This window comes from Mauremys mutica, chromosome 1, assembly GCF_020497125.1.
Source record: "Mauremys mutica isolate MM-2020 ecotype Southern chromosome 1, ASM2049712v1, whole genome shotgun sequence".
Taxonomy (NCBI): domain Eukaryota; kingdom Metazoa; phylum Chordata; order Testudines; family Geoemydidae; genus Mauremys; species Mauremys mutica.
The window spans coordinates 7911953-7927565 of record NC_059072.1 but is presented as its reverse complement, the minus strand read 5'-3'; the positions used below and the strand labels follow the sequence as shown (position 1 = coordinate 7927565).

The 15613-nt window shown below is 46.8% G+C and overlaps 1 protein-coding gene across 20 annotated transcripts in view; it reads left to right on the top strand.

Moving 5' to 3' along the window:
* The window catches only part of LOC123353129 (collagen alpha-1(VII) chain-like), a 196477-nt gene that overhangs the window by 93404 nt on the left and 87460 nt on the right, over positions 1-15613 (top strand). For 17 of the 20 annotated variants that reach the window (XM_044994027.1, XM_044994002.1, XM_044993994.1 and 14 more), the window contains 4 exons: positions 5765-5881; positions 10273-10338; positions 13374-13457; positions 13562-13612. In XM_044994027.1, coding sequence (XP_044849962.1) covers positions 5765-5881; positions 10273-10338; positions 13374-13457; positions 13562-13612 — 318 coding nt within the window. The remainder of the gene's footprint in view (positions 1-5764; positions 5882-10272; positions 10339-13373; positions 13458-13561; positions 13613-15613) is intronic. The other 3 variants (XM_044993976.1, XM_044994033.1, XM_044994020.1) reach the window with 3 other exon arrangements.

The window sequence follows — 15613 nt, the reverse complement described above, 5'->3', positions numbered from 1 at the left end:
GAACTTATCAGCCTCCTGAGGACCCATAACTCCCATGGAAGATGATCATACTCAGTAACGAGTGATCGCCCATCATCACCTACCACGCTGGTATCAGAGCTAGACAGCATTAAAGTGATCACAGCATGGGATTATTAGCACTTCCGTAGCACACAGAATCAAAGCGCTTCGCAAAGGTGGATGAGTAGCGTTAGCCCCATCTCGCTGAATGGGGAAACGTCATTTCAGAGAACTGAAGTGACTCCCACAAAAGATCACATAACAGACCTATGGTGGGAATAGAATCCAGGTCTCCTAGTTCCAGGCCCGTGGACCCATGTGAATGCAGCTCTTTGGAAGACACTGGTTAGCAGGAAGCCTCTAGTCACACACAGACATTTCTTTCCGATGTGTCTCTTCAGCCCCCTTTCACTGTTTTGTTAGGCTGTAACAGGTCAGAAGAAAACTCTGGTCGATGGTACAACAGCCATCGGTCCTGGTGACTACACCGAGGTGGAAGTAATGGTAAATCAGATGCACTCATGTCAGAGACAGCCAGAGGCTGAGAAATGGGAAAGCAGTCCTAGAGCTCTGAATGCAACATCCTGCTGAAAATACCTCTCTTGAGTGCCAGGAGGTGGATGGGTCAGTAATAAGGGAGAATGAAGAGGTTAAAATCCCCTTATATTTGGTTTGTATTCCCAAGTTAGACCTGTTTGTTGTTGAGCATCTCACACACCAGGTCAGACCCAACAAAGGTGCTTCTGTGGAATTTATAAACAGAGACATTCCCTGCCTGAGGGTATCTTCCCATTAACCCCAAATGAGACCAAAATGTCCCCACAGACTCTCTGAATATTGCTTCTGATGCTCATTGAGGTGCCCACCTCAAAGCCCCGTTATAAAGCAAAAGGATTGGTCAAGCAACCAAAGGAAATGGGCTGACTTGTCAATATCTTTCTGGAGACACCAGCCACACAGCCTGCTTCCTTCTAAAGGCCTCATGTGTGGAGAGGGTGACATTTATATAATTTCCTTATTTCCCAGAATGCCATGCCTCAAGCCGGGACTACAACATGGCAGCCAAGAGAGACTACATTTCCCAGCCATCCTGCTGTCTCGGATCTTGAGTATCCCTGACCCTGACCACTCCCTTTCTCTTTCTGCCAGGGGAGTTCCAGCCCACCCTACTCCTCAGACGCCAGCCTTGGGCCTTAAAGCTGGGATCAGCTGCATGAGCCTTGTCATAAACTTGAGACTGCTTCCCCAGTTAATTCCTCCCCCTCAGCAACTGTGCCCCCTTACCGGGAATTTTTAAGTGGCAAACATGGGACAATGTAGTGCTGGCCCAAGAGCGCTCCCTTGGAAGTCTCAAAGGGCCTACTTAGTCCATTGCACCCACTGAGGACTGTGTTGACTACAGGAAACCCGTCACCCACCACTACAGAGAGATTCCGGTCGTGGGCTGTGCTGGGATTTTTAAAATTAAATTAGATTTGCAGTGAGGTGCAGCCCTAGACATGGACATTCTCCTTTTCAGCACCAGCAAACATGCCCTGCTTCAAATACCGTCCCAATCCTGGCCAAGAGGGATCGGCCCTAAGTGCTCTAGTGCCGAGAGGGCAGTTCAGTCTCTGTGCCCACTCCTCTCTTGGCCTCCGTTGAGAGTGGGTGCTAGCTGCCACGTGGATACAGGACTGCTTTTGAGATGAACAGAAACCCCGCCTGGCTGATGGACCCCGCAGATCGGCTGGTGAACTGCTGAGCTTACATAGGGTCCCAAGAAATCTCTTGTTTTTTTGTGCTTAAATTCAGTTCTTTGCAGATATCTGTTTGTTGGGAATTGAGCTTGCCTTGTGTGACCGGGGTCCCAGTGGGGGCCAGCTAAGGTTACTCAATTAGGGTGAACTGCAAAGAATGGGGCAGACAAACCCCAAAGTTGGTAGATATTCCGATACTTAGATTTACCAAGCCAGCAGAAAACAGCTTCTTGACCATGCAGTGCTGGGTAAACAATAGGCTTTTGATGTAACCTTTTGCTTTCTAAACATCACCAGTAATTAGTTATACAAATTAACACAGGGCAATTTATCCATTAGGCAGTCTATCATAAACTTCAAAGAGACACATAGACAATGACATTACTTCACCCAAGATTCATCTAAATGTTAATATTCCCTTTTGGTCTCTGAATTAATAGTTATAGTGACAGACAGGAATTGTCTGTTTACATGGCTAGCGTCTAAGATACACACACAATTAGTGTCAAATATCAGAGGAGCTTATGCATCTGTTAGTCTATAAGGTGCCACAGGACTCTTTGTCGCTTTTTAAGTATCAGAGGGGTAGCTCTGTTAGTCTGTATCCACAAAAACAACGAGGAGTCTGGTAGCACCTTAAAGATGAACTGATTTATTTGGGCATAAGCTTTCGTGGGTAAAAAACCTACTTCTTCGGATGCATGGAGTGAAAATTACAGATACAGGCATAAATATACAGGCACATGAAGAGAAGGGAGTTACCTTACAAGTGGAGAACCAGCGATGACACTTCTAACTTCTAACAATATAGGTTTGCGTTTCAAGGTTCTAACCTATCTACCAGGAATGCCCCCCTTTACCAGTCGCATACCTTTCTAACATGACTTTAAAGATAGGCTTTGGGTCATTCTGCCTGCAATAGGATAGTGGTTGGCAGGGGCGGCTCTAGGGATTTTGCCGCCCCAAGCACGGCAGGCAGGATGCCTCCAGCGGTTTGCCTGCGGGAGGTCCACCGAAGCTGCGGGACCAGCGGACCCTCCGCAGGCAAGCTGCCGAAGGCAGCCTGCCTGCCGCCCTCGCGGCGCCGGCAGAGCGCCCCCCGCGGCTTGCCGCCCCAAGCATGCGCTTGGCGTGCTGGGGCCTGGAGCCGCCCCTGGTGGCTGGGCCCTCACCTACAGTGTAGATAGCTTTCAGAGTAGCAGCCGTGTTAGTCTGTATCCGCAAAAAAAAACAAACAAAAAACAGGAGTACTTGTGGCACCTTAAAGACTAACAAATTTATTTTAGCATGAGCTTTCGTGAGCTGCAGCTCACTTCTTCGGATGCATAGAATGGAACACACAGACAGGGGATATTTATACATACAGAGAACATGAAAAGGTGGAAGTATGCATACCAACAGGCAGAGTCTAATCAACTGAGATGAGCTATCGTTAGCAGGAGGAAAAACAACTTTTTGAAGTGATAATTAAGATGACCCATAGAAGGTGTGAGGAGAACTTAACATAGGGAAATAGATTCAATTGGTGTAATGACCCAACCATTCCCAGTCTTTGTTTAGGCCACAGTTAATAGTATCTAGTTTGCATATTAATTCAAGTTCAACAGTTTCTCTTTGGAGTCTGTTTTTGAAGTTTTTTTGTTGCAAAATTGCCACCTTCAAGTCTGTCACTGAGTGGTTAGAGAGGTTGAAGTGTTCTCCCACTGGTTTTGGAATGTTATGATTCCTGATGTCAGATTTGTGACCATTTATTCTTTTGCATAGAGACTGTCCGGTTTGGCCAATGTACATGGCAGAGGGGCATTGCTGGCACATGATGGCATCTATCACGTTGATAGATGTGCAGGTGTACGAGCCCCTGATGGCGTGTCTGATGTGATTAGGTCCTATGATGGTGTCACTTGAATGGATATGTGGACAGAGCTGGCATCGGGCTTTGTTGCAAGGATAGGTTCCTGGGTTAGTGTTTATGTTGTATGGTGTGCGGTTGCTGGTGAGTATTTGCTTCAGGTTGGGAGGCTGTCTACAAGCGAGGACTGGCCTGTCTCCCAAGATCTGTGAGAGTGAGGGATCATCTTTAAGGATAGGTTGTAAATCTTTGATGATGCGCTGGAGAGGTTTTAGTTGGGGGCTGTAGGTGATGGCTAGTGGTGTTCTGTTATTTTCTTTTTTAGGCCTGTCCTGTAGTAGGTGGCTTCTGGGTACTCTTCTGGCTCTGTCAATCTGTTTTTTCACTTCAGCAGGTGGGTATTGTAGGTTTAAGAATGCTTGATAGAGATTTTGTAGGTGTTTATCTCTGTCTGAAGGATTGGAGCAAATATGGTTGTATCTTAGAGCTTGGCTGTAGACACCACACGATCCATTGTCTACAGCCAAGCTCTAAGATACAACCGTATTTGCTCCAATCCCTCAAACAGAGATAAACACCTACAAGATCTCTATCAAGCATTCTTAAACCTACAATACCCACCTGCTGAAGTGAAAAAACAGATTGACAGAGCCAGAAGAGTACCCAGAAGCCACCTACTACAGGACAGGCCTAAAAAAGAAAATAACAGAACACCACTAGCCATCACCTACAGCCCCCAACTAAAACCTCTCCAGCGCATCATCAAAGATTTACAACCTATCCTTAAAGATGATCCCTCACTCTCACAGATCTTGGGAGACAGGCCAGTCCTCGCTTGTAGACAGCCTCCCAACCTGAAGCAAATACTCACCAGCAACCGCACACCATACAACATAAACACTAACTCAGGAACCTATCCTTGCAACAAAGCCCAATGCCAGCTCTGTCCACATATCCATTCAAGTGACACCATCATAGGACCTAATCACATCAGACACGCCATCAGGGGCTCGTACACCTGCACATCTATCAACGTGATAGATGCCATCATGTGCCAGCAATGCCCCTCTGCCATGTACATTGGCCAAACCGGACAGTCTCTACGCAAAAGAATAAATGGACACAAATCTGACATCAGGAATCATAACATTCCAAAACCAGTGGGAGAACACTTCAACCTCTCTAACCACTCAGTGACAGACTTGAAGGTGGCAATTTTGCAACAAAAAAACTTCAAAAACAGACTCCAAAGAGAAACTGCTGAACTTGAATTAATATGCAAACTAGATACTATTAACTGTGGCCTAAACAAAGACTGAGAATGGTTGGGTCATTACACCAATTGAATCTACTTCTCTGTGTTAAGTTCTCCTCACACACATCTATGGGCCATCTTAATTATCACTTCAAAAAGTTTTTTTTCCTCCTGCTAACGATAGCTCATCTCAGTTGATTAGACTCTGCCTGTTGGTATGCATACTTCCACCTTTTCATGTTCTCTGTATGTATAAATATCCCCTGTCTGTGTGTTCCATTCTATGCATCCGAAGAAGTGAGCTGCAACTCATGAAAGCTCATGCTAAAATAAATTTGTTAGTCTTTAAGGTGCCACAAGTACTCCTGTTTTTTTTTTTTTTTAGTGTAGATAGCGCAAGTTTAAGCCTCTGATAGTCCTGCCTCTCCCACATCCCACCTGAATGCCCTGACCTGTTGGTAGTTCTGGTCTTTTGATGTGTCTCTGTGGCCAAAAAGTCCATCCTGGACCTGCAAAACCTTCCCCGTGACGTTTTTGTCAAAAATGATACCGTTCCCTGAAAAGTTTCGGTTTCAACGAGTCGGCGTTTTCTGACCAAAAAACATTTCTTCAAAAAATTCCCACCCAGTTTTCTCCATAACCAGCCTCATGAGCTACTCAGACTGCCCGTGCTCTGCTTTTAAATAATACTCGTGTTGACAGCAGTGTGTCCTGATTTAGAACGGAGCACTCAGGAGTCTGTAACCTTGGCTGTGCATCATTGTACGTGTAGTGTTTAATTGATCGTCATATTGCTATTGAATATCTGATAAAGGGAAAAGGTGTGCGTGAGAGAGGGAGTAATAAGACTTTTACCTCATGGACTGTATGTGCCCTGGGAGAGATGTGGTGCCTTAAAGAGAAATAACCTGCTTTCTTCAGGCTCGGCAGAGCCCAGCTGGTCTTGCTCTGAGGTCGGAACCTCCCGCACTGGGAAACCTTTCTGCAGACACACCAGAGCCCTTGAAGAAGAGGAGGAAAGAGAAAGACGTGAGCAGAGTAAGTGCTTTGCGTGGAGATGTATAAAAATGTCCATTTGCTGACTTTCAATGAATCTCTTCCCACACGTGACCTTAAAATTGATACTAAGGGAAGCTGCAGCTAAGGGGCTAATGTTGATTGTTGGGGATCTACAAGAAAGTTTTGCCTAGGTTGGACATTAAGAAAAGCTTGTGAACTGTCAGGGCAGTTAAGCACTGGGACAAATTATCTAGGGAGGTTGTGGAATCTCCATCAGTGGAGGTTTTAAGACAAACATCTGTCAGGGATGGTCTAGATCAGTGGTTCTTAACCTTTACTGCAGCCTGCAGCCCTTTGGTTCTCAAAATATGTTCTGGCACCCCTTAAACCTAAAAAATATGTTCTGGCACCCCTGAAACCTAGATATATTTTTGTTTGTATATTACAGTAATCATTAAAATATGTATAATATTAATAAATACATTGGTTTGATGAACCAAAGTAGTTGCACTTATGTGCCTGTGCTTAATTTGTGTTTTTGATGATTTACTTTCTAAAAAAATCTGGCATGTTGCAACCCCAGGGGGTGCGTGCACCCCAGGTTCAGAACCACTGGTCTAGATAATACTTAGTCCTGCCTCAGTGCAGGGGACTGGACTAGCATCACAGGACTGGAAGGGACCTCAGGAGGTCAACTAGTCCAGTCACCTGCACTTGTGGCTGGACTAAGTATTATCTAGACCCTCAGAGCTTGCCTTGGGAACTCCTGAGGTCTGGCTCTGCATTCTCTCGGCTTCAATTGGTTGGACCAGGCTGCCTCTGACTTGCTGCCTTCGTTCTCTGCCGTGCTCCGCCAGGCTCCATCCAGAGTCGGAATATCACTTCCCAGGAAATGGGTCCAGGGAGCTTCTGGCTCCCCTGAAGAAAAGGCCTTGGGGAGCGGAGGAAGGAGAAAGGAACCAACAGAGTAAAGCCTCTGCACGGGCAGGGGTCTGGCACCCTATGCCGTGTCTGCAAATCAGCGAGTCTCCCTTGTCCCACCTGAGCCCGGTTGTGTGGGCCCTGGGGCAGGGACTTCAGGGTAGGAGCAGGAGATTTGAGGCTTTCACCCCTTCTATGTTGGCATTTCATCCCTTTGTATTTCTCTGCCCTTCTGCACATGCCTAATTACATCCCCTTCTCGGAGCCCGAAACAGGCCACTTTGGTGTGTGCGTAGCCCAATGCCTGACAATCATAAACCAGCATGTTCAGTCTTGTGCTCCCGAGTGACCCTGCACTGACAAACCAGTGCCCTCAGCTCAGCCGCTCTCCAGCAATAGAACATAAGGACCAATGGTTCATCTAGCCCAACATCCCGGCATCCAGGAGTGGCCGAGGCCCTGTGCCCTTGTGGGCTAGTGATGGGGCTAAGAGAGGCACCGTGAGGAAATCCACTGTCATTTTCAAGCATCCAGGTGTTTGTTAGAGAGAGAAATATTATTTTAGAAAATACTGGAAGATACGCTGGCCAGGCCCTTTGAACTGAGCTGAAAACCAGTGCCGTATCCTTACAAATACCGCTGCAATAATAGGCAGTGGGTTCTGGGTAGTTCGCGGCAATGATGCACATCAGGACAAAATCCAACTTTGATTAGAACAGACCTGCTGCCGCTCCACTCTCTTCAAGCCACAATCTTCTGCATCATGCCTGGCTCTGTCCTGAGATTTCAGAAGGAATTCAGATGCAAATCAGTATAACTGTGAGCTCGTGTTCTGGGACCACTAGAGGGCGCCCAACACACACAGGCCTGGAACATACGTCTTATAGCTCTGGAAACAAGTTCTCCAAATAAACACGCTATGGGAACTGGCAGGTTTCAAGAGCTCTCCTGCTGGCATATTTGTCTCTATTTCACTTCCCTGATTTTCCTTCTCCAAGGGAGATTTGAATGAAAACAAAATTCTTGTTGCTCAGGAGCACAGTCTGTGACCCAGATGTTCCTACATTTCTAGGAGGGGTTAGCACTAGAGTCGAATCTGGCAGAGATCCAGCCTATTTTAGGAGTTTCTTGGTGCCACTCCCTGGAGAGGAAAGTCTTGTGGTTAAAGGGCTACAGTAGGCTTCAGTAGATCTAAGGGTAGCTCAGTGGTTTGAGCATTGGCCTGCTAAACCCAGGGTTGTGAGCTTAATCCTTGAGGAGCCCATTTAGGAAACTGGTCTAAAAATCTGGGGATTAGTCCCCCTTTGAGTAGGAGGTTGGACTAGATGCTCTCCTGAGGTCCCTTCTAACCCTAATATTCTATGATCTAGGTCTATTCTGTGCTCTGCTACTGATGTCTCTGTGTGACCTTAGGCAAGTCCCTGAAGCCTCCATTTTCAAAAGTTGCCCCTCTTTTGGGGTGCTTCAGTGGTAGGTTGTCCAACTGAAGACATCTAGGATTATCAAGGGTGCTGGGCACCCACAGCTCCCATTGATTTCAATTGGCATTTTGGGTAGAAATCAGTCCCCAAGGGTCTCAGGTTTGGCACCCCAAAATTGGGGCTCCCCAAATCCATGGCTACATCTGAAAATGTAGACTTCAGTCCTGCAAGTTGTTTCATGTCAGCAGACCCATGGGGCTCCATGCGGGGGCACTGGGTGGATTCGTCATCTCTTGTTGTCTTCAGCTCAAGATTGACCACCCTGCTGGACGCTGGGCTTCAGCCAAACACAAGATATGCTAACATTAGTCAAACACAGGTTATTGGCAGACATGCCAAACGTGCGGAAAAAACGCAGAAAGTGGGCTTGTGAGTTGCTTGTTGGCTAGTTTTTGGCTTGTAGCTTGTTACTTGTTGCTTCTTTTTTTTTTTATTGGCTCCCGGCAAGCAGGGGTAAGGGGGGGCAAGCAGGGGCAAGGGGGGAGAGAGTCAGAGGCGCACAGCGGGCCCACCACAGTCCCAGACTGCACGCTGGGGGGGAGGGATCTAGTCACAGAGTGTTGGAGTCCTTAGGGATTGGCTTGTTTTCAAAGGGGATTAGCTTGATTTTTGGCTTATTGTGAAAGTCGGGATGCTTATTTACCACGTGAAAGTTGGCACCTACGTTTATTGGGCTCAGCTGGGTGAAATGTTGTGCCAGAGGCCAGACGAGATGATCTAATGGTCCCTTCTGGCCTTCTGCGAATCTGTAGAAAAGCCTAGACATTAAGTCAGGATCTCCGGGTTGTAATGTCGCGTTTAGTTCCTATGGCAATAGTTATGGGCCCATCCCTGCCAACACTCAGTCCTGAGTGTCATCGCACTGAGACCAAACCCAGAAAATTCTGCCTTCAGGTGAGGAACAGTGTGTGTGTGTGGCCATGGGGCGGGGGGGGGAGCAGAGAAACAGCTAGACCAAAAATACCCTCCTTTCATGCAAATGACCCTTGCACCATCGAGGCAGCATTGTTTCTACAGATGGAACATTTCCCAGGAGTTCTCAGTAGGTCTGTAACAGGCCCTTTCATTCTGACAGCGAAACGAAACCCTCTGAAACGCCAAAGCCCATTCTAATCTTAACTGCACAGCAGTCTCCTGCTGTTGATTTTGATGTAAAACTCCTCTTGACTTCATTGCGGGCTCTGTGTATGCAACGGTGGCAAGATACCAGCTTCCCTCTCCTCTTTACTTGCAGCATGGCTCAGGTGTCTTTGGTTAAATAACTACATACCCACCAGGGGGAAATAGAGCTAGAGAAAAATGTAGCCGGTGGTTGTCCCCATTAGCAGCAGCTCTAATCAGGAAGCATAACCATTAAAAGGTTCATGGTGCCCTTGACAGGTGTTGAGTCGATAATAACCCAAGCAGTTGGCTCCAGAGGTCCAATTTCTTGGTGGTAGAAGAGTTTACTAAAAGTGGGCGGTGGAATCAAATTAACTTTGTCGGAGAGAAAGGCAAAGCCAACCCAAGTAGTTGTGTCATACATAAGAACGGCTGTACTGGGTCAGACCAAAGGTCCATCTAGCCCAGTATCCTGTCTTCTGACAGTGGCCAGTGCCAGGTGCCCCAGAGGGAATGAACAGAACAGGTGATCAAGTGATCCATCCCCCGTTGCCCATTCCCAGCTTCTGGCAGTCAGAGGCTAGGGACACCATCCCTGCCCATCCTGGCTAATAGCCATTGATGGACCTATCCTCTATGAACTTATCTAGTTCTTTTTTGAACCCTGTTCTAGTCTTGGCCTTCACAACATCCTCTGGCAAGGAGTTCCACAAGTTGACTGTGTGTTGTGTGAAGAAATACTTCCTTTTGTTTGTTTTAAACCTGCTGTTCTAGATGAAAAGTAGAAGTTACTTTTCTCCATTTGAGTAATAACAGTAAGAGTACTGCCTAAGACCTCCCATCCAATCATCTCGGCCTCTGCAAAGAATCCTATTGTGCCAATGCCAAGAGAGCTCCCAGCCTGAATTGTGCTGTTTTCTTTTGCAGCCTGATCATTCAATGGGCAACAATGGTTCTTCGGAAGCAGCTGATATAGTCCTCCCAGACATAAAGGTAACAGGCTGCATCTGCTTGTCCTTGCTTAGCTCCTTCCACATCCCCCGCTCCACAGGAGGTAACATGTTTCAGGTCTTCGTGAGCCCGTCCTTGCTCCTGGAAATTGCTCCACGCAGATCACTGAAGTCAACATGGGCGCAATGGCAAAGATGCACAGAGCAGCTTGCAGGCCTGGAGCCCTCGAGATGAAAAGCTCCTGCTATAGTCCCCCTAGCTGCTATTCTGCTTCTTTATTTGTAGCATATAGGAGCCCCAGTCATGGACCAGAACCCCACGATGTTAGGTTTGTAAACATGGGAAAGTCACATCACTGCTCTGGGCCTCAGTTTTCCCATCTGTAAAATGGGGATAAAGATACCTCTTTTATAAAGTGCTTTGAGATCTACTGATGAAAAGGGCTAGATAAGAGCTGGGTATTCATATATAATTATTAATATATTAACAAATAGACAGTCCCTGCCCCAAAGTTTACAATCTAACCTAATCTATCAAGTCCCTTATCTTTTAAATTATGTCATTATAGCAAGCACAAGTAGCATCCGCTGTAGTTAAACTGTATAGCTTCTGTTTATCACCCTCTTTTCACATCCTTGTAACTTTCCAAAACTTTCATTTTTGAGGCTGAAACTTTTCTCTCTTGGTAAAACCTTCCAGGTAGGAAAGTGGTTTTTTTTCCCCCTAGAGGATTTCAGCAAATTCCTTTGGGTTGTCTGGAGTTTGACGAGGTGGGGGGAAGGAACCAAACCACCGCTTTAAAAAACATTCTTGTAGATATCATAAAATGGCATGCTAGTCTGCACCCGCTCAGTGTGGTGCTCCAGTGACGTCTGGCCCGAAGCTAGAGACTGCACCTGCTACAGCTTTGGCTAACAGAGCTGGCTCTTTTAGCAGTACAGGCTCATGGTTTAGGATCCAGAGGTTGCAGGTTCTATCGCTGCTGCTGAAGACCTACCCGGGGTCCAGGCAGTGGCGTGTCTGTTGCCCGACTAGGAATGGATAAGACCAATGGGACTCATTGATGTGGGAAATGACCACAATTGGGCTCCAGTGGTGGAGATGGACGTGCGATACTCTTACCACATAGCTTCTTCTTTCATAAACCCCTCTTATGACGGAACGACTGGGGCCAGGAAAACGCTGCTAAACTCAAGCCACACAGGAAGTGCCCAATCCCTTTGGGCCTGGTGCTTGTTCACATGGACAACGTTCAAGTTTGTCTTGCGCCAGCAGGCTGGTCGGTCAGTTATTAGATGCACGAGGACCCGTGACCATAATCTCTACCATTCACCAGCGGTTCCCCAGTCTCTTCTTTCCCATTTCCAACAACTCCCCTGCTTCAGCTTTCTGCACTGTCCATCCCCAAGTGGCTCTGCCTTTTTGTCCCCTTCCCAGATGTGCAAGGATCATGAGCTGGGAATAAACCCAGAGGTACAAAAAAGGCAGTTATTGAATTAAATTAAAGCGAGAACTAGTGGGGAGCTGGGAGAAATACTGTTATTTTGCTTTTTACTTCACTCCGTTTTATTTTAGGGGGACGCAATGAGCTAATGCATTGATTTGATCCGTTTGGTTCCCAGTGAATTATTCAAGGATTATTATTTATTTATGCGTATTGCAGCAATGCTTAGGAGCCCAGTCATGGCCCATTGTGCTAGGTGCTGTACGAACACAGAACAAAACGAGAGTCCCTGCTCCAGAGGGTTTACAATTTATTCAGGGGACAATCCCCTCCTGTGAAGAGGGCTTGCCTGGAACAACGCGATGCCCCCTTGGCCCTCTGCATGGAGTCAATTTCATCCACACTTCCCGTAACGAATCACTTCCAGAACGTTGTAAATAGCAGACGGGAACCATCATGGGGCTTGGTACCAACATTTTGATGCTACGGTTCTTTTTCTCTGAGGCCCGATATTTCTGTCGCGATGGGTTAGATTCTGATTCCCTTCCTCATGTCGAGTAGCACCGTATTGCCTGGAGAGTCTCATTAAAGTCAGCGGGTGATGTACATGCATCCCAGGTGAAAGTAACCAGTCTTATTTGCTTCATAACATGTAGTTACGTCTGAGAGGCGGAATGAGCTTGTGGTTAAAACACATGGGTGGGAGTTTAAAAAATGGGGTTCTGTTCCTGACTCTTCCACAGACGAAGCCCTACGATCCACTGGGGTAGTTGAGTTTATTTCAGCATGAATCACTCAACTCCTTTGTTTTCATGTCCTGGTGGTTCATGGTGTGGGGAGTAATGTCTGGCAACTTCTAATTTCCTCCCTTTCAAAATACAGGAGCAGATAATTGGGTGCGATTAATATGTAGGAACTCCTATAGGCATCGAGTGTTTACTGCTAGGGCAGATGACCCTTAGCACAGTTTCTAGCATACACATCTCACACGTATGGTGCCAGAACGTCCCAAAACACAAACATTACAAACATCTGTGAGTTGCAGATGAAGCCATTCCCATCTGCAGGGCCGCCGAGAGTGGGTTCGGGCCCTGGTGAAAATTTTTTTTCGGGCCCCCCAGCAAGGGCGGACCGGCTAAACAGGGCTGATGAAGCCAGGCTCTGGGCCCCCTTCCGGACCGCCAGGCCCTGGTAATTTGTACCACCCCCCCTCATTGGCTCTGCCCATATGGCCTTTCATCACATGTGGTGGTGGGGCCTTTGGCCATTACCGGTAATATTCCAGTGGAATATACCAAGTTCACTGAGCACCACAGCAGGTGTGCTGTACCTAGAGTCAGCTAGTGCACCGAGCACCATTGCAGTTGTGTGTTACCTAGACATGGTTGGTACGTGTAATAGCCCAAAAGGTAGGTGCATTCTTCCTGGATGTATCTGGTATCTTCAGCAACACCACAGGTGAATTCTACATGGACACACCCGAACAGTTCAGTGCCACTCCTGCAATTAACACTAGCAATTGCAATGCGTTGGCTTTTTTTGAAGTAGCAGTAAAGTTATGGCACAGTGTAAAATTAAATAATAATCCAATTTACGCATCTGAGTGCTTTAAGGGATGCTGTTTTCCTTCAAGCAGGAAAATGCAGATCCAGTTGACGGCCCTGAGTTAACGAGCCATGTTAGAGTCAGAAGAACAGCTGAGAGACAGAGGCACATGGTAAAGACCCCTGTTTCCACCACCTCAGTCTGTTATGCATGAGCGCAAAGCAATCAACACGACTTGGAAGGAAGCAGTAATAACTCCTTGTTGTCCCTATACAGGTTAACTCACCTGGCACCGCTGGAGTTCAGAAATCCCCAGCTGGATATGTGGTAAGCGATGGCCGAATATCTGGACTGTTTGTGGAGATAGTGCTTCTGAGATGGACACTGGGGTAACAGCTCTTGCTGCTTTCTCACTCATTAGAAATAGCAATTCACCTAAGCTGAGGGTGAAATACTCTCTGTAAATAATTAACCAGCAGCCAAGCCAATGTCCCTTGGTATGGCTAAGAGCTCCTCCCAAGAGAGATGGGGAAGGGAAGCGTATGATGCTTAAAGAACACAAGAGGAACAGAGAAACCAACGTTAATCACTGATGGAACACAATGGCCAGCTTTGGGGAAGTTTTGTGTGTGCAACAAATATACCTATAAAATATATATACACCCACACACACAATTATACACAGCTGTTTTATTGTGGTTACGTATGTCAGATTGGACATGTGAAACACTCTAAACGGTTCTTCAGCATTAGAACGGAGCAAAAATCAGGAGTAGCAGAAGGTCCCTAAAAGTGGGGGGACCACCGGTGCCCCAAACATACCCCCCCCGCTGCCCCTTCCCTCTGAGGCCCCACCCCCACACCACTCCTTCCCCCAAGGCCTTGTGCCTCCCCCACCCCTTTTCCCTAAGCCCCCTCCCTGGCACCACCCCTTCCTTCGAGGCCTCACTCCCACCCCATCTCTTCCCCCCCAAGACCTGGCCCACACTTGCTCCTCTCCACCCCCGTACCCCATCACTCCCTTACAGCTGATAAAAAGTGGGGGGCGTGGCCCCCTGCCCCCCTGTTCCGGCGCCCCTGGCTGGAACTCTCGCTATTTCTACATTTGGTTTCATCCTAGATTGGGAAAAAGAGTCCGGATATCCAAATTTGTAGTGGAAAAAAAATTCAGAAAATGTATTTGGAAAATGTCAAAATAGTTCACTTTGAGTTGGTTCAGTGTTAGACTGCATCTTCTTATGGTGCCGCAATGCCTCATGGGAGTTGTAGTTTGGATGCCACATGCCCTTATTCCCCCTTATGGGCTGGGCTGCCTGGCCAAACTACATTTCCCATGATGGACCTCAGTCATGTGACTCACGATGCACCATGCAGCTCAGTCAGAGGGAACCTTTACTCTCAGAAAAATTTCTCTCTGACAATTTCTGACCTGCTCACTTGCCAAAACATTTGGTCTGAAAAGTAGGTTTGGTAAAAACTTTTACAGAATTAAGACTGATGTAAATGTTTCCCTTTAAAAAAAAATCTTAGTAGAAACTCGTTCTTTTAAGCAAGAAAACATTTCCCTACTATGGCCCTGATTCTGCAGCTCGGCTGGTGGAGGGTCCTCTCAGACTGCGTGAATAGGAGCCCTGATTGGGAGCTCTGGTTGGCACAAAGGAAATTTTTGTTAGGGAGGAGTAAGCTACTGCGATGAACCTATTGCCATCCCTATGAGGGCAGAGTTAAGGTGATACAGTTGTGTTCTGTGTGAAGGAGCATCTTAACTGGGCATTTCCTGCTTTATGTACATTCCTTGTTGGGATTTTGTCTTGTATCGCTAACATTCTTTTTGGGGAGAGGTGTAGAGACCTCAACTGAGCATTTACTGCCTTTCTAACCATTGGGTTTGGAGCTCTGAAACCTTTTGTTCCTCAAGTGCATGAGGAGCAGAAGCCACTTGAACTCCAGATAACTAAGTTTGTTGTGAGTTGATCCTAAAGTTTCACTTATTTTCCTTTTCATTGCACTTGATCACACTGAAAAAACAGACAAAAGGCACATTCTGCTCTCGGTTCCCACAGCCTAATTTCGGAACAGCTTCAATGAAATCCTTTTTGTGTCATTCGCCCCTATGTTCAATTGGATAAGGCTGCGGCTAAGTGACCCCCGAAAAGTGTTCACTGATTCCTGCTAAGACATAACCTGTCCACTAAATGCATCCAATTCACCATGGTTGGCATCGGGATGCAGTAAGAATGAATGGTTACATTGATTGTGAGAGGTATAACGCGCCTCTATGTTCTAGTTCTTTTCCACATCTTGTGGATGAAATATCTCTGAAATGTG